Source organism: Ictalurus furcatus, chromosome 11 (assembly GCF_023375685.1).
Source record: "Ictalurus furcatus strain D&B chromosome 11, Billie_1.0, whole genome shotgun sequence".
Taxonomy (NCBI): Eukaryota; Metazoa; Chordata; class Actinopteri; order Siluriformes; family Ictaluridae; genus Ictalurus; species Ictalurus furcatus.
In genome coordinates this window covers 20,182,925-20,207,321 of record NC_071265.1, presented here as the reverse complement: position 1 = coordinate 20,207,321, position 24,397 = coordinate 20,182,925, and the positions used below count along the sequence as shown (strand labels likewise).

Here is a 24,397-nt window from a genome sequence, read left to right as displayed (position 1 = left end):
GAGAGAGAGACTGAGACTCTGTAGGCTCTGAAGGTGAATTTTGAAGTGAGAACTTTGTACCAAACATCAGAGGAGTTCAAATACACACAGCAACACTCACACACACACACACCCCTCTCATCTGGAAGGACTGATGCACGGTCTACACACACTTGTCATTTTGCCATTTCACATCTGTTCTTCCTGAGTCACGTAAGAAAGTGACCCAAAAGAAGAAGAAGAAAAAAAAAAAGTCATTTCATTTGACTTATTATTTTTTGTTTCTATTTCTTGTTTTCAAGGGCAGGAGTCAATTTTCCAGATGACTGCTGTCCATCAAGGTCTCGCTGGACGACAATCAGCTTTGTAACGCGGGGTGACGGAGGAAGAGCGTGGAACGAGGGACAGAGCAAGCTGAAAAGTGTCAGCAAACGGAGAATCAGTCAGAGTGACACGTGCTCTTTTCTTTCCCTGTCAGGGACTAATAGGAGAGCAGCCGTTACAAATTACCCGGCGATTTGGCTGAGGATGACACGGGCCAGGGGCAGAGAGAGATAGAGAGAGAGAGCGAGAGAGAGATGGAAAGGTGGAAGCGAGCTCTGCTCCTCTAGCCCTCGGCTCTCTCTGTGTGACACAGAACAATCAAGAGGGTGGAAAGCCAATTTCCTGCCGAGACCGGGGAACATTATCGCCATAATCCTAGAGATGGACTCGAATACGAGTGGCGATCCTGGAACGCGTCAGTCTCCGTCAGCCCATGTTCACCAGTGCATGATGGGGTGCATCTGGTGTCGCCGAGATGAAGATGGAGCTCACTGAAACGGCTCACCTGCTTCTCATCGGTGGTTTCGTAGCAGAGGAACGTGAAGGGTGCTGAAGAAATCTTTTTAATATGTATCTAGAGTAACTCTGCATTTCTGAGTGCGCACTCAATCAGTTCTAGATTTGACAGCGGTGTCATGCCATCGCGAACACGGGCAGCTGGAGCGCTCCCCGCCCAACCGTACACTTCTGCAAATCTGGGACTTCGGCAGAGCACGGCTAAAAATAAACATGAAACCGTTCGAATATATAATCTAATCAATTATTAAGTGACCTTCAGACTGATCCAAATTTATCTCACTTTATCCACAACAAACAGTTCTGCAGAAACTGATAAAGACATCTAAAGGATTAAGATTAAATAAACAAATATTTTAAACACGGCGTAAAATTACAGAATCTGGTTCTGTTCTTTCAAAAGTACTAGCTCTTTTATTTTATTTAGATCACAACAACAGTTCATGCAAACACCACGTCTCCAAGTTCTTACAGAAACCTTAGCCAAGAACCGAAGCCAAGTTAATTATGAATACTTCCTGCGTGTCAGGATGTTCAGGTCCGTCTCTTCTGAGCCCAGCGGAGGGTGTGCGACCGAAGCATCAATTTCATTGGCAGCCGACAGAGGTGAGCTTTGGCTCTTCTGAAACCCATATTGCACAAGCAGAAGTTAATAATTAAGTCGCATGATTAAACGGAGACCATGAGTTCTCAGCTGGATTGGAGAAAGAAACAATGCAACCAGAGATAAATGAATCAAATTGGGATTATAAGGGTCTTGGTGTTCTCTGTCTTTCAGATCAAGATGCATCTAGTTTAGTCTGGCTGAAGAACAAAAGCTTTAACTTGGCAAACTGACCAAGTGCTTAGAAATGCTACAGCCATACCGCGGCAAGTCGTCCGACCTCATTTTCAAAAACCTTTATCCAGTCATGGATATGAGGGGAAACAAACAGAAGCTTGCTGATCTAAGAGTTATCTGTTTTTGTGTGCGTTTTCCTGCCATGGGAAATTTCTTGTTCGAAGAATCTAAAAAATTATTTAAGGGTTCAATTTTGGGACTGGGGTGGGGCTTAGTGGTTAGCATGTTTGCCTCACACCTCCAGGGTTGAGGGTTCAAATCCTACGTCCACCCTGACCTGTGTGCGTGGAGTTTGCATGTTCTCCCTGTGCTTTGGGGGTTTCCACTGGATTCTCCGGATTCCTCCTCCAGTCCAAAGACATGCGCTGTGGGCTGATTGGCATTTCCAAACTGTCGGTAGTGTGTGAATGTGTGATTCTACCTCGCGATGGGTTGGCACTCTGTCCACTGCCATGTGCCCCCAGTTCCCTGGGATAGGCTCCGGGCTCCCCCATGACCCCGTGTAGCATAAGCGGCATGGAAAAGGGATGGATGGATGGATGGAATTTTGGGACTTAAAGCCATTTTTCCAACACAAAACTGAACTAGTACATTCCTAAGACAGAAAAAGCACATACAAAAAAACAAAATAAAGGGGCACGAGGACAAGGAGCCATTAATACTGATCCTCAACAACTCGTCACAGCTGTATAAAGTTCATGACACACCAAGCAAAGTCATGAGATAAAGAAGTTGGAAATACGAACGGGAATCTTTGCTTGACTTGAAATTTGATTCGATTATAATTCAGCAGGTTAAAATTAGCTTATAAAACGATTCTCAAATGCACCTCAATTACAATTTTCTACACGAGGATTCTTCTCCTCAGCAAGTGGTAACGGACGTCCACAAATCTCACATTACTGACACTCGACCCATATTTCTCACGCGTGACACTGTATAGTATGGTACGGCCGTGTATGTGGGATATTATACCTTGGCTCCAAGGTGTATTGCAGAAAATGAAAGCTTTATTTTTTTCCTTCGACTGACTAAGGGCACAGACTCTTAGCAATAAATGTTAGAATAGATTTAGTTATCTATGTTTGCCGTATCAGCATCGGGTGCCGATTTTGATACGTGTCTGTTTAAAGGTTCTCTGATTAACCGTAACAGCTTTCCTACTAGCGCTAGCTTTGACCGCCTCATGGGATTTCTCATATTGGCTGTTACCAAAGCATTTAATGGCTGTTTTTTTTGTGTGTTTTTTTTACCCTCGGCCTCACGAAACCCAAAGTGTTCCCAAGTGCCAGCTTGGGGGGGGGGGGGGGTTGTTGATGTGCCTTTAATAATCAATTCTTAAGTTTCTCACATACATACAGAATCTTCCAAGAAAGCACTGTAATACACATACTTATTAAATGATTATTTTCCCCACCCCCCGTTGGAGTGCTGAAATTCTAAGCAGCATACATGTGATGATACATGGATGTTTACAGTGACATCAAACTAAATTCTATACCAATTATGTTTCCCCCATTAAACTGAATCATTTATCAAACCAATCCTGTGTTAAGAAAATCAAAGTGTGCGGTGTGTAGACTTTTTATATCCATTCTATGTTTCTCAATCATAATGGTTCCAATAGTTACTGACAGGTAGAAAGTCCTCTCATTCAATTTCATGAACAGCAATCACTGGTGAACCTACAAATACTGTATAGTGTCTGGTGTTCCCTTTGTTATTGAGGTGTGTGGTGTCATCATGCCAAGATCTAAAGAGTTCTATAAGGCCTTCAGAAAACAGGTTGTGGATACCCATGAGTCTGGCATGGGATTTAAAAAAAAGATCTCCAAATTATGTGAAATACATCATTCCATAATAAGGAAAATAATCTATAAATGGCGCAGATTTCAAACAATGGTTAATTTATCCAGGACTGGCCGTCTCAGCAAATTCAGCCCGAGACTGTCTGAAGCAAAAAGAAGTCTCCAAGAACCCCAAAATTTAATCACAGGATCTGCTAGTAAATCTTGCAACTGTTAGTGTCAAAGTGCATGCTTCTACAATCAGAAAGAGATTGCACAAACCTGACCTCCATGGGAGGCATGCCAGGAAAAAGCCTTTGCAACACTACAGTTTGCCAATGAGCATATAGGCAAAGACCAGGCCTTTTGGAATAATGTGCTTTGGACAGACGAATAAAAGAGAGATGTTTGGCCACAATAACAGCAAACATATGCCACCGACTAAAGGAGAAGCATACCAACTGTGAAGCATGGTGGTGGAAATGTTATGGTTTGGGGCTGCTTCACTGCCTCAGGGACTGGACAGCCTGCATTCTTTGAATCAACCATGAATTCTGCATCATATCAAAGAGCGCTTGAAGATAACATGAGGCCATAAGTTGTACTTCTTTTTTCACATGACTATGTCAGTCCCTTCAGGATAATGTGCTCACAGAAATTAACACAAAATGAAGGAAAGTCCACCTTGTTATCCACTGAATCAATAATTCCCCCCCCCCATATATATAACAAACACACTTTTTTGTCAACTCATCTTCATTTAAATCTTTAACAGTGTACTGGTGCTTTAATTCAACGCAAGCGGGCAGCGCGGGGGAAAAATTTTTTAATAATTTTGACTCAATGACGAAACTCCCGCTTCAGTGCTGCTCACTTCTGGTGTAAGCAGTACAGAGATTACAAACTACAGTTTTGTCATCATTCCACACAAGAGACATCATCTTTACACACAGCACGAATTCGATGTTTTCCTGCCCTCTTTTGATTGACAGGATATAATCGTCCCGGATCATCGGATGTTTTTGATACATCTGTGCATCTCTATTCAAAGGTACTTGTGAATTAAGCTCTGAACTGTGTAATTCATCGTGTACAAGTAGACCACTGGTTCAGGACCACAGACTGCATTTTATGCCTATGTCCCGAACCTTTCACGCAAAAATACAATTTAACTCAAAGTAGTGAGTTTCACAAAGATACACGACAGCTGCAAATGTGTAAAACCAAGTAGGAGACGCTAAAATTAACCATCCACAAAGTAATTTGATTCACAGGGCAAGAGCACTGGATCTAAAATTTATGTCGCCTCACTCACCACGACAACCGCCAATGAGAAAACCTGCAGCCATCAAAACAGTGTGATGATGATATTATTATTATTATTATTATTATTATTATTATTATTACTACTACTACTACTACTACTACTACTATTATTATTATTATTATTATTATTATTATTAAGTTGCTTGTACTGTTGCAAGAATTAAAAACATTAGTTAATTAATGCTTAACAGAGTAATGAAAAGGCACATCCTTTGAACAGGACATTGCTTCAAAAAACTATGACGAATGAAACGAACAAGAAATAAGAAACTATTATTTGTGGGCTCTATACTGACCGGGATCTGCAGTGCAAAAGTTCCTATGCTAGCCAGGGTAACTTTCTCTGTCAAAGTGTAGCAGTTTTACTCTTATAGTAGTTAGTTAGTTAGTTAGTTAGTTAGTAAATAAATAAATAAATAAATAAATAAATAAATAAATAAGAGTGTCACTTTTGGACAAAACAATACTTTTTAGTGGCTGAAATTGTAATGCATCCCTAGTTATCATAAAAACACATCGTTTTCACTGTTGAAGAGCATTAAATATAGTGGTCAAATAAAATTTAATAGAAGGAATATAATAAGAAAAGAAAGATTTGTGAATTAATTATGAAACTTTATTCAGTCCGTACAGGATTTTTTGAGCTTTTTTGTGTAGAAAACGATTTAAATTGGCAAAACTACAATTGCACAAAATTGTTTTGCGTGGTCTTTCGCAGTGATGTTTGTTGGTAAATGAGACCTTTTAGCTGTACTCGTGTCTGACGCACGTGAAGCGAAGAAGGCTTTGGCTGAATGCTCGTTGTGATGACGTCACATAACACGTCTTGGCCCAAATCTGTGACAATCTGCAGTAATTTTGGACAACTGCAAACTCCTCCGAATACTGCAGAGTTTGCATTCATTCCTGTGATCGCAAAATCGCAAATCCTGGAAGGACTGACCATGGGCTGTCAGTCAGTCGGAGTGTTGGCATGGAACGTGCAACACTACAACTGTGTCTTCTTTGGGAACTATTTTCGTTGATGGAGCAAAAATGAACTAAATATTTTCCCATACTGTGTCTGAAATGTCAGTTAAAACAGTTAAAGCTCCAGTTAAGTTTTCGTGGAATTCATGCCGTACAATAATGCTGCCACTCAGTCTTTTTGCCACTCAGTGGGAGTGACCGCGGCGAGTTCCGCCTACCGTGACGTCACGTGCATACCCTCAATAAAGCATTTTGATATACAAATGAGCAGGACGATCCAATGGGTATGCATATTAGCTCATGACGTCCCCTGGTGACTTCTAGCGCCTGTTCGAGCATGCATTTACTACTTTCCCCTGAAAAGAGGATTTTTCATTTTACTCTTTCGGATCTTTGAATCTCGTTCAGCAAAATGAACGAATCCTCCCCCCCACATCTAGTACTTAATAAACTATAAAATAAACTATAGGCTAATGCAACCAGGGCCGAATTATGAGAAACAGAAATGATTAATGAATAGTTTAGCATTAGGTCTTCAGGCCATTAGAGTCTGTTAGTTCACCTCACCTCCTGATCCGAATCCTACTTTATTTTGTCATGTCACGTCTTTTCCACGGAAACAGAAATTATTAGTTCACCTCTCTGGTAATTGGTTCATTGGTTCTGGTACCACATGGTGCATTGCATATGCGGCGGTCACCGGAAGAATGAACAACTCGTACCCGAAGACTCGAGAGGTGAACTAATCATTTCTATTTCCGGTACAGAACCTATGGGGATGTTACAGCGCATGCGTGTTCGACACAAGGAACGAATCTGGGACAACTCGCTGTTCCCGAGTCATATTAAAAGATTCGTTCAAAATGAACGATTTGTTCATGAACCGACACATCACTACAGCACCGCTGTGACATTCCCAAACTGGAGAAGTTCTGATGTAAGAGTTGCATCATCACATCACTTCTCTGGAAGTTTTCCCTGCAGCACTGAAACACAGCTACACCCCAAAAAACCTCCACAGTGCAGCATTAGCAGTCTGACAGGCGGAGATAAAAGTAGTAGCACAGACCTGATAAGTAAAACACGTTATCAAAGACGACTCCGTTATCGCAGTGTCGTTAAAGCGAGACTTGCAGTTTGTGGAACTTCTGCTTAGCTAGCGACGCCACGAAGAAACGCTACACGACACGTGACGACGAAAATATTTTCCCCAGCAAACAAAAACAACAACAACAACCACCCGCATTCGGGTTGCAGAAAAGCCCAGCTAAATGTTTCGCTGGCTTGCTTTATAAGCATGTGACTGTTATTATACGTAACCGAGTTAGCAAACAGCTACACAGTAAAGCTAGCAGGCTAAACCTGGAGCAGTAATGGACGAGAGTTTGTCATTACTGCGTTTTGAACCTGCTACACTTGCACACTGTTATCTGAAGAGAACAAAACTCCACTCATACTGCTGATAAAATCCTACCGTTAGGCCAGCTGGCTAAAACACACACACACAGTAAAGCTACTACAGCAAATTAATACATCAACACGCTTTAATTCATAACCGCCAGAATGTCTTATTAACAGCGTGTAATTAATAATAAAACCCATGTTTTTATACTCACCCGGACTAAATATCTCAGTGGCTGTGTCAACATGATGATAACGTGGTGTAAAAGCTCGAAGCTCCCAGGCTCTCTGCACACACAACACCCGACAGCCAGTGCTAGTGGAGTTCACAATGTACAAGGGCTTCTTGGGAATTGTAGTTTCTGTCATCGCATAGCCGACCCACGTGGCGTCCCATGGTTACTAGCATCTTCGACTAGCCAATGCGAACTAAAAGATACTGAGTTACCACTGATAAAATGGCAAGACTGCAAATAACAAGAGTGGATAACTCTTGCTGCTACACAAAAGAAAACAAAACAACAACAACAAAAAAAAAAAAACTGAACTCTTCTTTGAAGGCTTTAAGCTATATTTTGGAATGTGGCTGTGGGGATTTCTGTATATTTGGCCTCAAGAGCATTAGTGAGGTCTTGTATTGCTGGGACCTCACTTTGTGAGCAGGGTTAACAATGTATTAATTGATGTTTGTTTAAATTGTAATGAAATGCATGACCCACTTTCTCGTGAGATTGAGTTCATGGACAGCGGTCCTGACATTTTCCTTTAGAATTCACTGGTGTAATTCTGAATTTATTGCTCCATCAATGATGGAAAGTCGTCCTGGCCCAGATGCAGCAAAACAGGCACAAATCATGATACTACCACCACCATGTTTCACAGATGGGATAAGGTTCTTATGCTGGAATGCAGTGTTTTCCTTTCTCCAAACATAACGCTTCTCATTTAAGCCATTGGTCTGATCTGTCCACAAAATATTTTTCCAGTAGCCTTCTGGCTTGTCCACGTGATCTTTAGCAAACTGCAGAAGGGCAGCAATGTTCTTTTTGGAGAGCAGTGACTTCTCCTTGCAACCCTGCTATGCACAGCATTATTGTTCTGTGTTCTCCTGATGGTGAATCATGAATATGAACATGAACATTAGCCAGTGTGAGAGAGGCCTTTAGTTGAAAACAAATTACCCTGGGTTCCTTTGTGACCTCGCGGACTATTACACATCTTGCTCTTGGAGTGACCTTGTTGGTCGACCATTCTTGTGGAGGGTAACAATCTTCTTAAATTTCCTCCATTTGTACACTGGTGGAGTCCAGACTCTTCAGAGCTGGTTTTGTAACCTTTTCAAGCCTGATAAGCATCAACAACTCTCCTTTTTATCCGAAGGTCCTCAGAAATCATGCCTTTCATGCCATGATACACGTCCACAGACATGTGTTGTGAAGATCAGACTTTGATAGATCCCTGTTCTTTAAATAAAACAGGGCACTCACTCACATATGTCCAAAATTCTAAAGGGTTCACAAATTTTCAAGCACCACTGTACTTGAAGTGAACTGTAAGCATAGCAGATGAGTGCTGCTCAGTCAGCTTATCCTTCAAAATGTCAACATGTTTCCTTCACAGAAGAGTTTGTCAAGTTATCAAACATTGACATTATATGATGAATTAAATACCAAATGAAAAGGTGAATTAAGCCAGATAAAACAGCCCAGATCCCACACATTTATTTCAATTCTGTGACCTCGATTTAGTCTATCGTGGCTTCGTTATGTTTGCACACTCAACTTACTGTTGGAGCATGATGGAAACAAAATAAAATACAAAATAATAGGATGTGCTGGATCAGGTGCTATTTTTTAGGTTCCTGAATAATGAGAGTGGAATCCATATTGTTAAATTAACCAAATTCCTAGTGATTAATGTGGTAATTACAAATAGGACTATTTATTGCATCCATTTATTAGCAATAAACTGTAGTAATATAACACACTGTTATTTTATAAGATGTAGATATTTATTTTTACCATCTTCTCATTCATTTATCATTGTACTAGGCTTTTTTAGTTTTCATTTTTATATTTCTTGTTTTTATGGTACATTGTATTACATTTGGCAGCAAAGAAAAAAAAACTTGAATAATTTCCTTATTCAGTCAGCATTTTCTGCTCTGATTTTTTTTTTTTGTGATTAAAGGCAAGTGCTTGTATTTAAAGGTCATGAGCTCAGCACTACAGGTGAAATGCCCTGAAATGCGGATGGTTTTCATTATCTGAATGGGGCCCAGAAACTCGACTTAAGCAGATGCATAACCATCTCTGAATTCACATTTCTCTCTCTCTCTCTCTCTCTCTCTCTCTCTCTCTCTCTATATATATATATATGTATAGCTTTTAATGGAGAGCAAGTAGAGAGAATATGCAAATTATAGGATCTAATCTACAGTAACATATACTTTGTAAATATTTAAATTTGAATTGAACTTACCTGAGGATTTGTGACACTTGTGAATCATGTTGCTAGGACTGTATGCATATAATCAAAGGTCCTTATTCTATGTTCTGTGACATGAGTGTCAGTTTATAGTTTATTCTGAGTTAATGTAATTAACTGATGTATGTAAGAATAAACTTTAATGTATTTGAAGTAGTATTAGAGAGTTATGGGCAGCACGGTCGTATAGAAGGTAGTATTGATGCCTCACAGCTGCAGGGTCTGGGGTTTGAGCCTGAGCTCTGGCGACTGTCTGCAAAGTTTCAGGTTTTTCCAGTGTCCACATGGGTTTCCTTGGTGTATTCCAGTTTCCTCCCACTGCCCAGAAATATGCTGGAAGGTGGATTGACTACTCTACATTGCCCCTAGGCATGAATGAGTGTGTGTATATGTGAGATGCCTGCAGATATGCTCTGCACACAATGTGACTCTAACCAAGTCAAAGTGGTTACTGAAGGTGAATGAATGGAGAGTCTGGCTTCCTCTACATTAACATGGGGAAGTTTGACAATGCTGTTTTAGTGTTTTGGTCACACTAATATTTTCAGTCCATTTCTCATAAATTTCCCAATCTGCAGTTAATTGCAAAAACTGGACATGTACACTGGGTGTCTGACCCATGACCTTTTATGTTATGTTATGTTATGTCGCATCACTTGTATACTATATCAAGCAGTCACATTAAATGAAATTTATTCATTCAATCTTCATAATGGCTTCATCCTGGTCAGGGTCGCATTCAACAATGAGATTAAAATATTTAATACAGAAAACTGAATCGCAATATGTTAAACCTTTTTGGAATTGTGGAATCCACATGACAATCCTAATCCAACTTTGTGAAAATCTACAGTTTACCTTATCTACACCACAACAAAAAATCAATGTGTATTTGTAGTGGTTGAACCTAATGGTTACATGTACAGCCATGGGTCTGCAACCAATTGGTTGCAAAATCATCATGAGGGTTATTACTGCGTACCACTCCAGACAATAACACACAGCACTCATAAACAATGAAAATACCAGACTTTATTAAGACTAAGAATGTCTCAGTGTTAATACAGCTTATTATTGGAAAAAAAGAGAATCGAGGTGTTGATATTGTTCCTTAGGCTACTGGAGATGAAAATGACTCTTGTGCTGACACAGCTCTCTATTGAGAGTGCAAATGACTTTGGAGAATTACTCACCATAAAGCATGTGGTTTGCTACAAAAGCAACAATCAGTGTGTAAGGTAGACAGTGAACTCCATGTTGCTGCTTCAAAAATGTCAAGGGAACCTCCTCTTATCTTCGCCCAGGATGCCATAGCAGGTTGAATGGCATTTAACAGAAGAAGGCACCTCTTGCTTGCACAATTACTTCCTTTACCCAATGGGATAACCTGTCTGTAAACATAAGAGCCACTTCATGGTGCTTTCCAAACCACACAAACAGTTGGCCTCCAATTGGCAGTCAATTCTACATCATGTAGAACCACAGAACCACATTCTCACCTCCAGCTGTAGATAGGCTCATAAGTTTATTAATATACAACAGCATGAACATCTTTGGTAGGATTGCAGGGTTTGGCCAAAGGGTCACATATTTGAACTCTGGTGCCCAATGTAGATACTGTGCTCCAACCTCATGCATGCAATGCTTACTTGTCTGGCTGTAGTGATGGGCAGTAAAACGCTGTCTGAAGAGAAAGCCACTGTATGTCTGCTTCTTCCATTGATTTACTGGCAAGTTGCACAAGCTGCATAGTAGAAAGTCCAAATCCCATTGTGGGATTACTGGTATGAGTGATGGACTGAGGCATTCCACGTTAAGAAAAGTTGTGACTAGTTAATGCATGGCAAGCAAAAAGAGTAAATCTGTCCCCTAAGTGCAGACAATGCTGCCACATATACTTTTTGGGAAGACCCAGCAAGGGATGCATCTAGTTGACACTGCAAAACTGTAAAACATTGTTTACTGTGCAAGATAATGGGTTCATGAGTATAGTGTCACACCATTAAGAAATAACTGACCCCTTGTGAACATCCTAGTACACTAGGGTGGCTCCCAGGCATCATACCCATAATTTCAGGTGTGTGCTCTCCTGTGCCACCATGACCAGTTCATTGGAGACTAGTCTGTCTAGTCTGATGGGTAGTGGCACAGAGGGCTCATCATCGACCGTGGTCTTTAATTGGGCCTTCTCCAAAACTGGCTGTCTGTTGAATGCTCTGCAGTGTCATCACAACAGTGACCGCTGTGGGAAGGCATATAATTTTCATTTGGTCAATCATGTGATGATGTAACTTGCCCCAAAGCATCTGTATCTATACCACATTGGGCAGTGAGTTGTCTGCTCACAGATCACCTTCCACATTGCTGTAGGTGTTACCGATGAACCGAACTACATTCTTTAGATATGCCGATCCCTGAGTATTGTCTTGCAGCAAGACACCACATCCTATGTCTGATTGTATCGGCCTTGTAGGTACACCACTCTCAGAGACAGGTGTGCATACACTCACTTCCATAGCTTGTTCACCCACCTCAACATCACTTGTGATTCTATGCCCCCCTAGTGGTTGATGCAAATACCACCATGGTGTTCTCAGTGCACTCTGAAAGTTGTAGTACTCACCACACAGCTTTTATTTAAGGGACGTTGACATGCTGTCACTTGTGCATTGATTATTTCCATTATCAAACTCCACCAGGATTTGGCAGAAAAAAAAACCTTGACACCTTGCCCTAAAATACATAAAAGTTTGGGAAAGGTGACAATTCACACAAGCTATAACTTCATGGGTTTAAAAAAAAAAAAAAGATTTTAAGATGGTTTTCCCGCATCAACAGAACCCATTCTACTATGTGCCACCATAAACAATACGGCACGTGTCTTATACAGCAATACAGACAGTTGTGGAAAAATGAATGTCAAATATTAGAAATACCGACAACTACTGTGTACCTCAATGCACACTGTGTGATGTTGAAGATTTTGATAAGATAAGCAAAAATGAAAAAAAAAAAAAGATTACAGCACTCTACTCAGCATCCTAAATCCATTTCCTCAACTCTTCAACAAGGTGCGAATGGGAAAGAGGACAAGTAGGACATAACGGGGGCCTTTTATAGGCTGCACATGTGAGGTCACGGTCAAAAGGTGCCGATTTTGTATTAGTACTCAACTTGTGACCATGACCTCATGTGTGCAGCCTATAAAAGGCCCCCACTACATCACACCATTTTAGTGTGGATGGAAAACCATAAGAAAAGATTCCTTTTCAAATTTATCCATGTAAAAAAAATGGTGACTAGAACTTACTGCTTTAATGGAGTAGGCCTCAGGAAAAGAATCGGATAATGATTTTGTTAGCTAATTTCTCAGTTCTTAATTCTAATTTTAAAAGGAGGGATTGCTGAATGTCTTATATGAGATCTAAGGTCATGATAAATAACAGTAAGTTAAACTGCCCTTGCTATGTTACTCATAAAGAAACTGGTATAATTGAAATGGCAATTTTGACTATGAGGGCTTTTTTTTTTCACAGAAAGTGCTGGATATTCATTCTTGGCACTGTTAGCATTAGCATTACTGATAACCTACATACAGTGTCTTTATTAAAAAAAACAATATAGAGAGCTAAAGACCACTATTTATATTCATTCATGGTCAAGCATTTCAACTTAACAAAAATACATACAGACATACAGACCAGATTTAATAATTTATTTTGTGATAGATTATTTATACACAATTGTTTGTTTTTTTCCAATGTCAAATATACACATCATCAAGCAATACTTTATTCACAGACCTGCAATTTCAGTTCTTCTTTAGCCTCCTTGTTTCACAGACTAATCGGTTGTCCAGAAATGAAGAGAATATCTTTTGGTGCTTTACTGTGCAAACCAAACAGAATAAAAGAAAAGGAGTAGGATGAGATGTGACTATACCGTTTTCATGTGTCAGCAACTCAGTAACACCCAAGTATTAAGCATCTGGTCAAAATGAAGCCAGAGTATAGAAAAATAATATTTAAATGACATTGAATTGGTTCTTCCACTAGACACATCATGTTAAAGGTGATCTCTTTCTTTACAGACGTTACTTTTCACTCATCCACTGGTTATCTATAGGGTGGATAAGGGCACAGAGTCTATACTAATGCATATACATTTTCAAAGATTTAGAATAGCAGCTTTAATCACCCATATCTTGTCATAATGCACAATTCGTTTAAACACCTGCCTGTAATCCAAGTTCTACTATTTAGATAAGAGGAGAATCCAAAACAAGATTAGTATTATCATATTATTATGTAGTATTATATTATTCAAATATTGGGAAGAAAGTATGCCCCCCCTTCCATTAATAGACTATAATCTAAGGATCAAGTGACAATTTGGGCATATACATACATACATACATATATATATATATATACATATATATATATATATATATGTATGTATGTATGTATGTATGTATGTATGTATGTATGTATTTTCTGGGTGCATATGCTGTGTTAAACATGTGCCAGATGTCCCAATGACAACAGAATACCTTCCTGATGAAGAGTATCTATGCCCACTTTCTGTCTTGCTTACACTGTAAGTTTGACAGAGTAAAATACACCCAGGTGTGATGATGAGCTGCTTTAATACTGGGTGCACAATATAACAGCACTGGGTGCTGTTCCAGTTTCTGAATCTGTTACAATCAGTGCTATGTTCCTGACATTTACAATATCATCCTCATGACATTTCTGAGAGCCCAGGGTCATATACAGGAACAATACAAAATTCACTTTGTACCTTTCATTCTTCCCAAATTTCTAACAGTCAGACAGACAAAATTCAACAAAAACAAGAAATAAATATTCATTTCATTGAGCTTAACTGAGTTGCCTTTGTTCACAATATATACAAAAAAAACTTGGAACAAAAACCTCCTCAGCACCTTGGTAAAAACTCACTGTCCACCATGTTGACCATTTCTTATGAGATCCATATAACCTTAAGAAAGTAGAAGAGACACACAACACATAACAACATCCCACATGTTGGCCATCCTCTACTTCATTCGCTTTGGTACTCTTCATCCAAAGTAAGGTTGTTCACTCTGAAAATTGTAGTCTGGACAGACCTTCTGCACAAGCTTGTAGTCGATGCTGAAAAAGGAGATGAAGATGCAGATGACTTTGAAGGGCTTGGCACAGAGCCAGGCGGCATTGGATTGGGTGTGCTCGGTGAAGCAGGTCTGAGATGGGTCGTACAGACATGGTTTGGGCTTCTTAGAGCGGTTGGTCTTCTCATACTCTACACGACAGTTGAAGGTCTTGATGTCTTTGGGATCAATGGTTGACTGATGAGGCTGGTGAAACTGGATCTCTGGCTGATGGAGGGTACTCTGCTGCTGAACCACCTCAAACTCCACTACCTTTGATGGTGGGACGATGCTGACAGAGACATTGCTGAGGCTCGACGAGTTGTGGCGGAAGTAGACAGTGAATGTGCCATTGACATGGTCCACAATCTTGCCTGTCACCAGCAGGTTAAACTTTATGGTCTTGACACTGAAGTAGAAGTCGCCCCAGCCAAAGATTTTCTTGGTCTTCATGGCAGTTTTGAGGGGAGGTTTGCGCTTGGAGTGGTAGCCTGTCTGATCCAGGAGATGTGACTGGTTCCTGGCCCAATCATATGGGTTCGGTAAGCCAAAGGTGGGTGGCTTGGGTTTCATAGGTGTGTGGTCCATAGAGGAGAATATCCTGGAGGTCTGGAATGGGGGTTTAACTCCTCCACCTGCCCCTATGCCCCCTCCTCCAGCTCCACCATAAGGAAGGGGCTTCAAGACAGACCCTGCTGTGCCTAGCTCCAGGTAATCCAAAGATTTCCCAACCTGCTTTTCCAGGCCATGAACCTACGAGAAGACACACAGGAACAAATGGTCAAACAGGCACTGAATATGGAAACATTTTTGTACTAAAACTGGAAAATAGTGGATCTCTCATACATGAACAAGTGGGAAATGGGTCAACAAAGGAAATGGGGTTTGTGTAGAATTCACAGATTGACAGATTCACCTTTATTTAATTTATTTAAAAATATATGTATTTCAGCGAAAATCCTATACTGAATATACTACTGGTTAAGTTATTCACTTGCTGAACAGAGCATGTGTTAAGCACTTGGGGACTGATTTCCAAAAACAAATATATGATAAAACGATTAAAAAAAAAAAAAAAGATTAAAACTAAGTACGTTTTGGTTTGTGATCCAGAACCTGGTGTAGGATTTCTGCTTTTACGATTAAAAACAATATGAATCCAACTCAATCTTTTTTAATTTTCATGATCAGTGTCTTCTGCAATCTTCCATCAATATCTAATAATAAAGAAACTTTTGCCTACTTTTATATGTCTTTTGATTTCGGACTATATCACTACACAGAAGCGCTGTAAACAATATATTAACCAAAAACATCACGCCAGGTTTACATGCCCCTCCCCCTGCCACTACCTCCTATTTACAAGTAAAAAAGCTCAGCCTGCTTCGACACATTACATTTATAAAGAACAACAACTTCGGATTTACTGCTTTACTACATATGGATGATATGTCAGTGCATAGCATTATTTTTTTCTTTATTTATCTGTGCTATTGAAGATTCTCAGGTTCATGTTCCAGTAACAAGCCTTGTTTTAAAGCAGCTTTTCGTGTGTGTGTGTGTGTGTGTGTTGGGGGGGGGGTTGTCAGTAGTGCCTTTACACTGGCCCTGTGCACTGTGGCAATTTACACCCGACTGTTTCTTTGTCAAGGAACATTCTTAAAGGTCATCGTCACATAATAGGACAATTTCTTCCTCATTTTTGTGTCCTGGAGCTTCTTTACGCTCTACTGTCTCAACCAAAGCTGTTTCCCTCATCAGTGTGACCCCCCACCCCCACCCCAGACCTAAAATATAAAACATTTACACCCTAATCTTCAGCTTTTCTGTTCTGAGATCTGATTCATTAGCACATACACATATGATACGTCTTCAAGTGTGGTCTACCCTGTAGAATAAATAATGTATTTGTTCTGATGCAGGGTGTTTGCATTATTAATAGCATTATTCACTTTTTTAGAAGTCATTCTGGGTACTATAAAAGACGTTTTTCCTACAATCGATCATGTGAAATAACGTATGTTTAAAGGAGTACAGTATGTTTCAAACGGGTCCCTACTCTTCTTTGTCCATGATGTTGCCATGTCTCAGTTCAGTGTACCTAATTCAGATGGTGATTGTAATCTACACTGCTGTGTCATTGGTTCAGCACACACACACACCACACAAGTTTGTCTTAATATACTTAAGAGTACCTTCCACGGACATAATTACTGATGCAGTTTAATTCATGCAATTCCTACACCTTCTCCGCAAGCACACAAGGTGTAGGAATTGCATGAATTAAACGGCATTAATAATTACACTCACATCATTGACACTTCAGACTTGTCTCTTCTTCCGACTTCAGTCAGTGTGCTGTCACTGAAAGGTGACAGTTCAGAGGAAGAGCCTTTATGTAAGGATTCACTGACAGGAGGTCGACCTCGTCTTATTCCAATTCAACTCGGCCACTTTGAGGCAGACGCCTCCACACACCCACACACACACTCACACACTCATCAGTCAACAAAGCTGACACCAAATTCATGTCGCCATTTGTTGCAACATTTGTCAATGCTGTTGCTAATGCCTCCTACCGTTCAATTAATTGAACTCACAACACCCTTCCCCTACCTGTCTTTCACACTGCCCACATCAGGGGAATTGATGACAGTGGAGTGATATTGATCACTGGACCCACAGATTAAAAAAAGAGATGGTGATGAATCACTATTGACTGGATAATGACTTCTGGCAGCCAGTTGCCACTGGACACTGATGGAAGAGAACTTGATACTTCAAACCACTTGGCTGTAATGCTGCTCACCTTTTAGATAAATGATCACAATGCAGTAATCACATAAATATGAAAAAGATATGTTATTCTTTCATTCATCTTCAATAACCGCTTTATCCTGCTTATGGATCGTGTTGGATCTGGAGCCAATCCCAGGAACACTGGATGCTAGGTGGGAATATACACACTGGACAGGATGCCAATCCATCATAAGGCACCACACACACACACACACACACACACACACACACACACACACACACAGAGTGGCAATTTAGACTGCCCAGTTCACCTACTGGCATGGTTTTGGGATGTGGGAGGAAACTGGAGGAAGCTGAAGAGACCCATGCGGCAACCATGAGCTCAGGATCAATTTTCAACACTCACAACTGGTAATACTCCTATTCAGGGTTGGGAGGATTACATTAAAATGCGTTCTGTTACAGTTACAAATTACTTCATAAAAAACGTACCTCTAATTTGTTCACTCTGTTTTTTTACATAACTGTAACGGATTACAGTTGCCAGTTGTTTGTATCCTGATTACGTAACGCCGTTAAATGTATTCCGTTACTCCCCAAGCCTGCTCCTATTAACAAAATGCTATCACTTTTATTGCATCTGGGTGTTAAGAAAGCGTTTTACAGAACTGGGTCTGCTGAGGTATCTTGCAAAAAGATCATTTACACAGCATTACCAGCAGAGCTATACTGTAAAATCCAGCGTGGCATGTTAAAAGCGCAGGCACCTTGGCCTCTTCTTGCCCTGACGCGCTGCCAAGTCAGCACCGTAGAACATAGACATCTTCTGACGTGCCATCTGTTATGCCAAACCCTGCCCAGCTTGGCTCCCTATTACCATGACAACAAGCTCCTTCCACGTACACCGACCCCTCACCCTTGACCCCATGCTGACAGATGACAAGATACAAGAAGTGGCCTTCTGCACACGGGAAGGTTTCTCTGCCCTCTGGTAACTCATCCATCAGTATATGAACATCAGTCTCTAAGTGGCATCTAACATTCTACTCGCTATGGATCAATTATGATTGCACAGCGCTGCACATTGATTTGACTGCTGTCACAGAAAAAAAAAGCAAGTCACGATGTACAAGATTAAATATGGGATTTTAAACAGCCTCTTCCAAGTGGACATTTATCAGTGCTGAGAAAGGAGGTAGCAGACGGCAGCTGAATAAAAATCAGATCGTTTTCATTTTTTTTTTCAGCACGGTCGTGTCTGATGAAAAATTCTTGATAGAGGTTTTCCATATGGTCTTGCATTTTAGACTTGAACGAATGTACTGTAAAACAGCCTTTTTCACCTTTTCTCCAGCAGTAGATGTGGCCTAGGTAATCCATTTTAGTATAAAGGGCATGCTGAAAGGTCAGTCTACATTCGTAAATAAAGTTTGATAACAATTAATCAGATAACTGTTTTCTCTCTCTTTCTCTCTCTCTCTGTACCTATAGGAGAACAGACCTAGTAATAATGAGGGTAACAGTGCTCCAGTCCTTCATATCATGCCTACTCAGCATGGTTCACCCTCCCTGGGATACACATACAACTGCACATCTGCTTCAGCTCCTGACCAACACAGATGCTGTCATATCATAATGAACTGCTGGAGGTCACTTCTGCCAACCCAGTTTAAAACATCCTCTGCTCCAAACTAAGTTTTCCAGTAATCCCTGGGCTACACTACAAGATTTATTCCATTCTAGCCTCACAGACCACTACAACCACCACATACACAACACACTCTACAAAATGTGCCTACAAATAAAACCCCATGCACTTTCAGATTATGCCCTCAGAATCTGAGATCATACAAATTTCCTGCCAACAAACATGTCAAAACAAGCATGACACTTCATCTCGGCTGTCGCTGGTCTTGCACGCATGATGTCAATATTGCGCTTTCCCATCAGACTGTTGGCTTCGAATGTTCGAGAATATTAATCATATTAAAACCGAGGTTGCGGCTGGACTGGGGGTATATTGGAGGGCTTAAGATTTGATGTGACACACCCACGCCACAGGATAATCTAATGAACATAATCGTTTGAAACCAGCCCAAAATCGCAATCTTTTTCAATGGCCAAGATAGTCAGTCTTATCATTCTTTAATGCAGCCTAGGTTTAAGGGAGGATGATTGCCTTCTATCTTTAATCAGCAGTGTTGCTGGATATCAGGCCACATGCTAACAAAGCATTTACACTCTACATTGGAGTGATGACTCAGTGGTGTAGCAGAAAGTAAAAGCGCTGCTAAAAAATGACTCGAAAGTTTTTGCAAATATGGACTTTTCTGAGGAATGACCTCAGCAGTGACCTCAAGCAAGTCATTACGAACCACAAGAATAAACGCAGACAAATGTATAGAGGTCGACAAAAGCGTGGCGTAATTACAAAGATAAACAGTGACGTTTTTGTTTTTCGATTGTTTTATGTTCTAAGAGTGCATTCTTACCAAATTGTTCAGTTCAATATCTTCTACATAGAAAGGAAATTGCAGCAATAAATCCCTTGAACTAGGTCGAATCAAGCTCAGCTTTGTTGTTAGTCACTTTTCAACAACACACATCTACAACTCGGAAAGGAAGCGATATTAAACTCAAACCTTCTGTCTTTTACAACAGCAATAGGAAGAAAAAAAAAGGGACTCTGATTTACAATAGTGTCTCTCCTTCCAATACACCTCCCTCTCTCTCATACTCTACAAGGAAATAATGGCCTACTGAGCCACGCACAAGATGGAATGATCTTCAACGCTGAGCTATGTATACATATGTAGGTCTTGAAGAATTTAATATAAAGACAATTTGATTAAGGTATATCTGAGAAAGTTCATAGGAGGAAAAATGCCATTATTGAGGACGAGAGCGGCGAAGGGGGATGAGAGAGCATTCCGGCTTCTGAGTACGAGGGCCATTAATAATCGCTAACTTCATTTGAGCATCTTAAGACAGTTCTCGGTGAAAGTTGGAAAATAAGGCACCAGAGGAGGAAGTTAGTTCTGCAGATCAGACACACAACGCACTAAAGCACACAGAGGATTTCTGGGTTTCACTGAAGTACAACAGTTCTGTATCGATGAAAAGCTTGAGATCGATGGCTACCATGTTAGGTTGATTCAGTAATTTCATCGCTCCCAGTCTTTTGGCAAGTAGAAAAGACAGTGCTCACTTTCAATAATGAAGAAAGCAAAGGCAAGAAACTCCTTAATTGTTGCTGTTTTGCCATCTTAGTCTTTTTTTTTTCAGGATAAAAAAGGAACATTACAAAGGGCATTTGGAAAATGAGACAGTGCGCTGAATAAGAAAAATGTGCACTGCCATTTTCACCTACACACACTCTCTCATTTCTCTCTCTCATTCCATTTGTGAGTGTCCAGTGTTGTGCCTACGCGGACAAGTTGCTTCTCCCAGAGGAATGATGGGAGTATGAGTGCCTCTCTCTCTGGCTCACTGACCGCCTGTTCCTTCCTCTAATAATTGGAGTTTTATTTCCCACAATCAATTCATTTCAGCTCAGCCTCGAACACATTGATCCTCTGTCACTGACACCACACGTACGGCCGATACACACACACACACTGCCCACCACTACGACTGGACAGCACAATATCTATGGATACAGTTGCAGAGTGCCTGAACACCAAAACATTGACATCTACAGAACATGGGGTCTACGACTGCAAACAGTTTGAAATAATGTTATCTTATGGTATTCAACTATTCCATTTTCCTGTTGTCCTTTTCTAACTAGGTATTTAGAGCCACAATGTGCAATGATATTAAATCTAGGACTGGAACTGGGACAATTACTTGAGTACACATTTGTGAGAACACAGTAAATGTGATAATGAACTTTTTTCTTTTTTTTTTTATTGTTATCTTGCGACTTCACGAAATACATTTTGCTTTGATTAAATTCAGTAGCAAACAACAAAATGAGAATTTTTCCTGAAATGGAACTATATTCGTTATTTAAATGTTCTTGGGTTATACTTGCTTTTCAAGTTATACTTGCTTTTCACTACACATGGCTGCAATGGGTGTTCTGCTTTCATTAGGTGCGACAGTTGCTACATGTGCAAATGGTCTCCCATTGCAAACGTGGAGAGAGTATTGAAGCAGCATAATGGAACTTCTTGTTATCAATTTCTCACATCTGTAGGATGACAGAAATATACTCTCTATTGTGGTAATGAGAGGTTTAATGGCCTGATATCCCATCTACATGGGCACTGCTACCACAGTTTCCGGGATTTTCTCATGATAAATACCATAGCTTCCGCAACACAGTTATCTGTTCTGTTTACCTTGATGTACAAAATGAGAGGAAAGAAGATATTACGTTAGTGGCAATGGATGTGTCGACTCTGGCCTGTTCCCAATGAACAGAGCATTACATTTTACATATGTATAAAATGTATGCAGCTAAATATACGTTGTCATGCATCAGGTTTAAGCTCATTCTTATAGTGGCACTGGGAACTGAGTCTCAATACTTTACAATCATTTCAGACTCCGAGGCCAACGCTGTACTATTAACTATCTAGAGGTACCAAATACCTGTAACAGTGAAATATTTTGACAAAACTGAGCACAATTCAGTGCAAACAATGCAGCACAAATCTGTTATATCCTTATGCCGGAATGCAGTTTTTTTCTTTCTCCAAACATAACGCTTTTCATTCAAACCAAAAGTTCTATTTTCGTCTCATCCACCCACAAAACATTTTTCCAATAGCCTTCTGGCGTGTCCGCATGATTTTTAGCAAACCGTACATGGGCAGCAATGTTCTTTTTGGAGAGCAGTGGTTTTTGTCTTGCAACCCTGCCATGCACACCGCTGTCGTTCAGTGTTCTACTGATAGTTTTACTATGGTGGATAGTTGCTTAGAAGTGACCCTGGGTTCTTTTGTGACCTCACAGACTATTACACGTCTTGCTCTTGACATGACCTTGGTTGGTATATTGTTGTTGGTCCCCACTCCTCACCCCAATCTGTCTGACTGTGGATTGGTGGAGTCCAAACTGTTTAGAGATATGGTTTTGTATCCAGCGTGATGAGCATCAACAACTCTTTTTCTGAGGTCTTCAGAAATCTCCTTTATTAATGCCATGATATACTTCCACGAACGTGTGCTGTGAAGATCAGACTGTAATAGATCCCTGATCTTTAAATAAAACAAAGCCCTCACTCACACCTGATTGTCATCCCATTGATTGAAAACACCTGACTCTAAATTCACCTTGAAATTAACTGCTAATCCTAGAGGTTCACATACTTTTGTAACTCACAGATATGTAACATTGGATCATTTTCCTTAATAAATAAATGACCAAGTATAATATTTTTTTCTCATTTGTTTAATTGGGTTCTCTTTGTCTACCTTTAGGACTTCTGTCAAAATCTGATGATGTTTTAGGTCAGATATAGGTATAGAAAATTCTAAAGGGTTCACAAACTTTCAAGCACCACTGTATATGATAACAGGGTGAGGTAACTATTCCCATATATATATATAATTAATATAATGTAATTAATGTAACGGATAATTGTATTCAAATTCCATTATTTATGTGTGGATTCACACAAGAAGTCCTAGTCCACCAGACAGTGAAACATTTAACAAAAAGTGAAATGAATAATGATACCTACAGGGGAGATGCATTTGTCAGTTAATTAGAGTTAACTTGATCTATTTAAATTAATGTTAAATTAATCCCATGATTGGGAACAAATGAATTATGAATGAATTGCAAATCCGATTTAGTCATAAATGTGCTGTGATAGAATCAAAGCTTCATACCAAGTTGTTCAAAGCTGCTATTTTCTGCAAATAGCTAATCAGAACAGAAATAATAGAGCATACAGTAATAATGTCTATTTTATGTGTCTGTTTAATATAGAACCGGCAGGTGTACAAAGTTACACGGTTATCCCACATATGTGCACTGCGTAAATGATATCTTAGCAAACAAATATATCTTGAATATAGGAAAATTCAACTTATGTTTCTCTTTACTAGACTGTTTTTAAACAAATACAAGATTATTAAGCATATTTATAGATTTTTTAATGCTCGTTTTAAGCTTGAAACTGTCTAATTCTCCTGGCAAATACTGTAATTTTGTCCATCCTTTAGTGAGATAGGTAAGTGTTTATTTCTAGAAAGAAGGTAAATTATCTGCCAATAAAACAAGACCAAGCTTAATAGTAAATATGTCTAAGAACAGGCCGAATGGAAGTATTTGCTGTATAATAATATCATAATATGAAACATTGGATATCTCCAATTGATAAGATCTCTCTCTTTTTTTTAAAGCATGATTATTAAAAAGAAGGAGGTAGAGAGAAAAATATTGCACTGCAAGTGAAATATGTTTAAAGTATACAGCTGCTGGCAGATATGTAAGACACATAACAAAAGCATGAATACAATATAATAAACATGGAAGAGTCATACATCAATGTCCACAAGCCACCGAAACCAAAACTCCATGCACCCCAAAGTAAAATGTTTTAGGATCAGCCAGTGATTAGTACAACCAGCATGCATTTAATGTGACTGATGTTTTCTCAAATAAACTCTTTTTTATATGCATTTATCTTATTTTTGTAAGACCAAATTATATTGTGTGTTGACATGAAACACACTAGTTTGCATAGAGCTTTAAGTTTAACATAGAGAGAGAGAGAGTATTCAAACTGCCAAAATTTTACATCATACTATACATCATAGTTGTTGTGAGTACGGTCACCGATAGCTATTTGTGGGCAAAATGCTTTAAAAAAAATGTATTTAGAGCTCTCTTTAA

The 24,397-nt window shown here is 39.7% G+C and overlaps 2 protein-coding genes across 2 annotated transcripts in view; both read right to left on the bottom strand.

Moving 5' to 3' along the window:
* Positions 1-8,073, bottom strand: part of shmt2 (serine hydroxymethyltransferase 2 (mitochondrial)) — a 40,164-nt gene extending 32,091 nt beyond the window's left edge. Inside the window, exon 1 of the mRNA XM_053636124.1 lies at positions 7,359-8,073. Coding sequence (XP_053492099.1) covers positions 7,359-7,391 — 33 coding nt within the window. The 5' untranslated portion in view covers positions 7,392-8,073. The remainder of the gene's footprint in view (positions 1-7,358) is intronic.
* A 6,105-nt stretch (positions 8,074-14,178) lies between these two features.
* LOC128614700 (neurexophilin-2) overlaps positions 14,179-24,397 on the bottom strand; it is a 78,900-nt gene continuing 68,681 nt past the window's right edge. Inside the window, exon 2 of the mRNA XM_053636255.1 lies at positions 14,179-15,538. Within this exon, the coding sequence (XP_053492230.1) occupies positions 14,717-15,538 (822 nt within the window). The 3' untranslated portion in view covers positions 14,179-14,716. The remainder of the gene's footprint in view (positions 15,539-24,397) is intronic.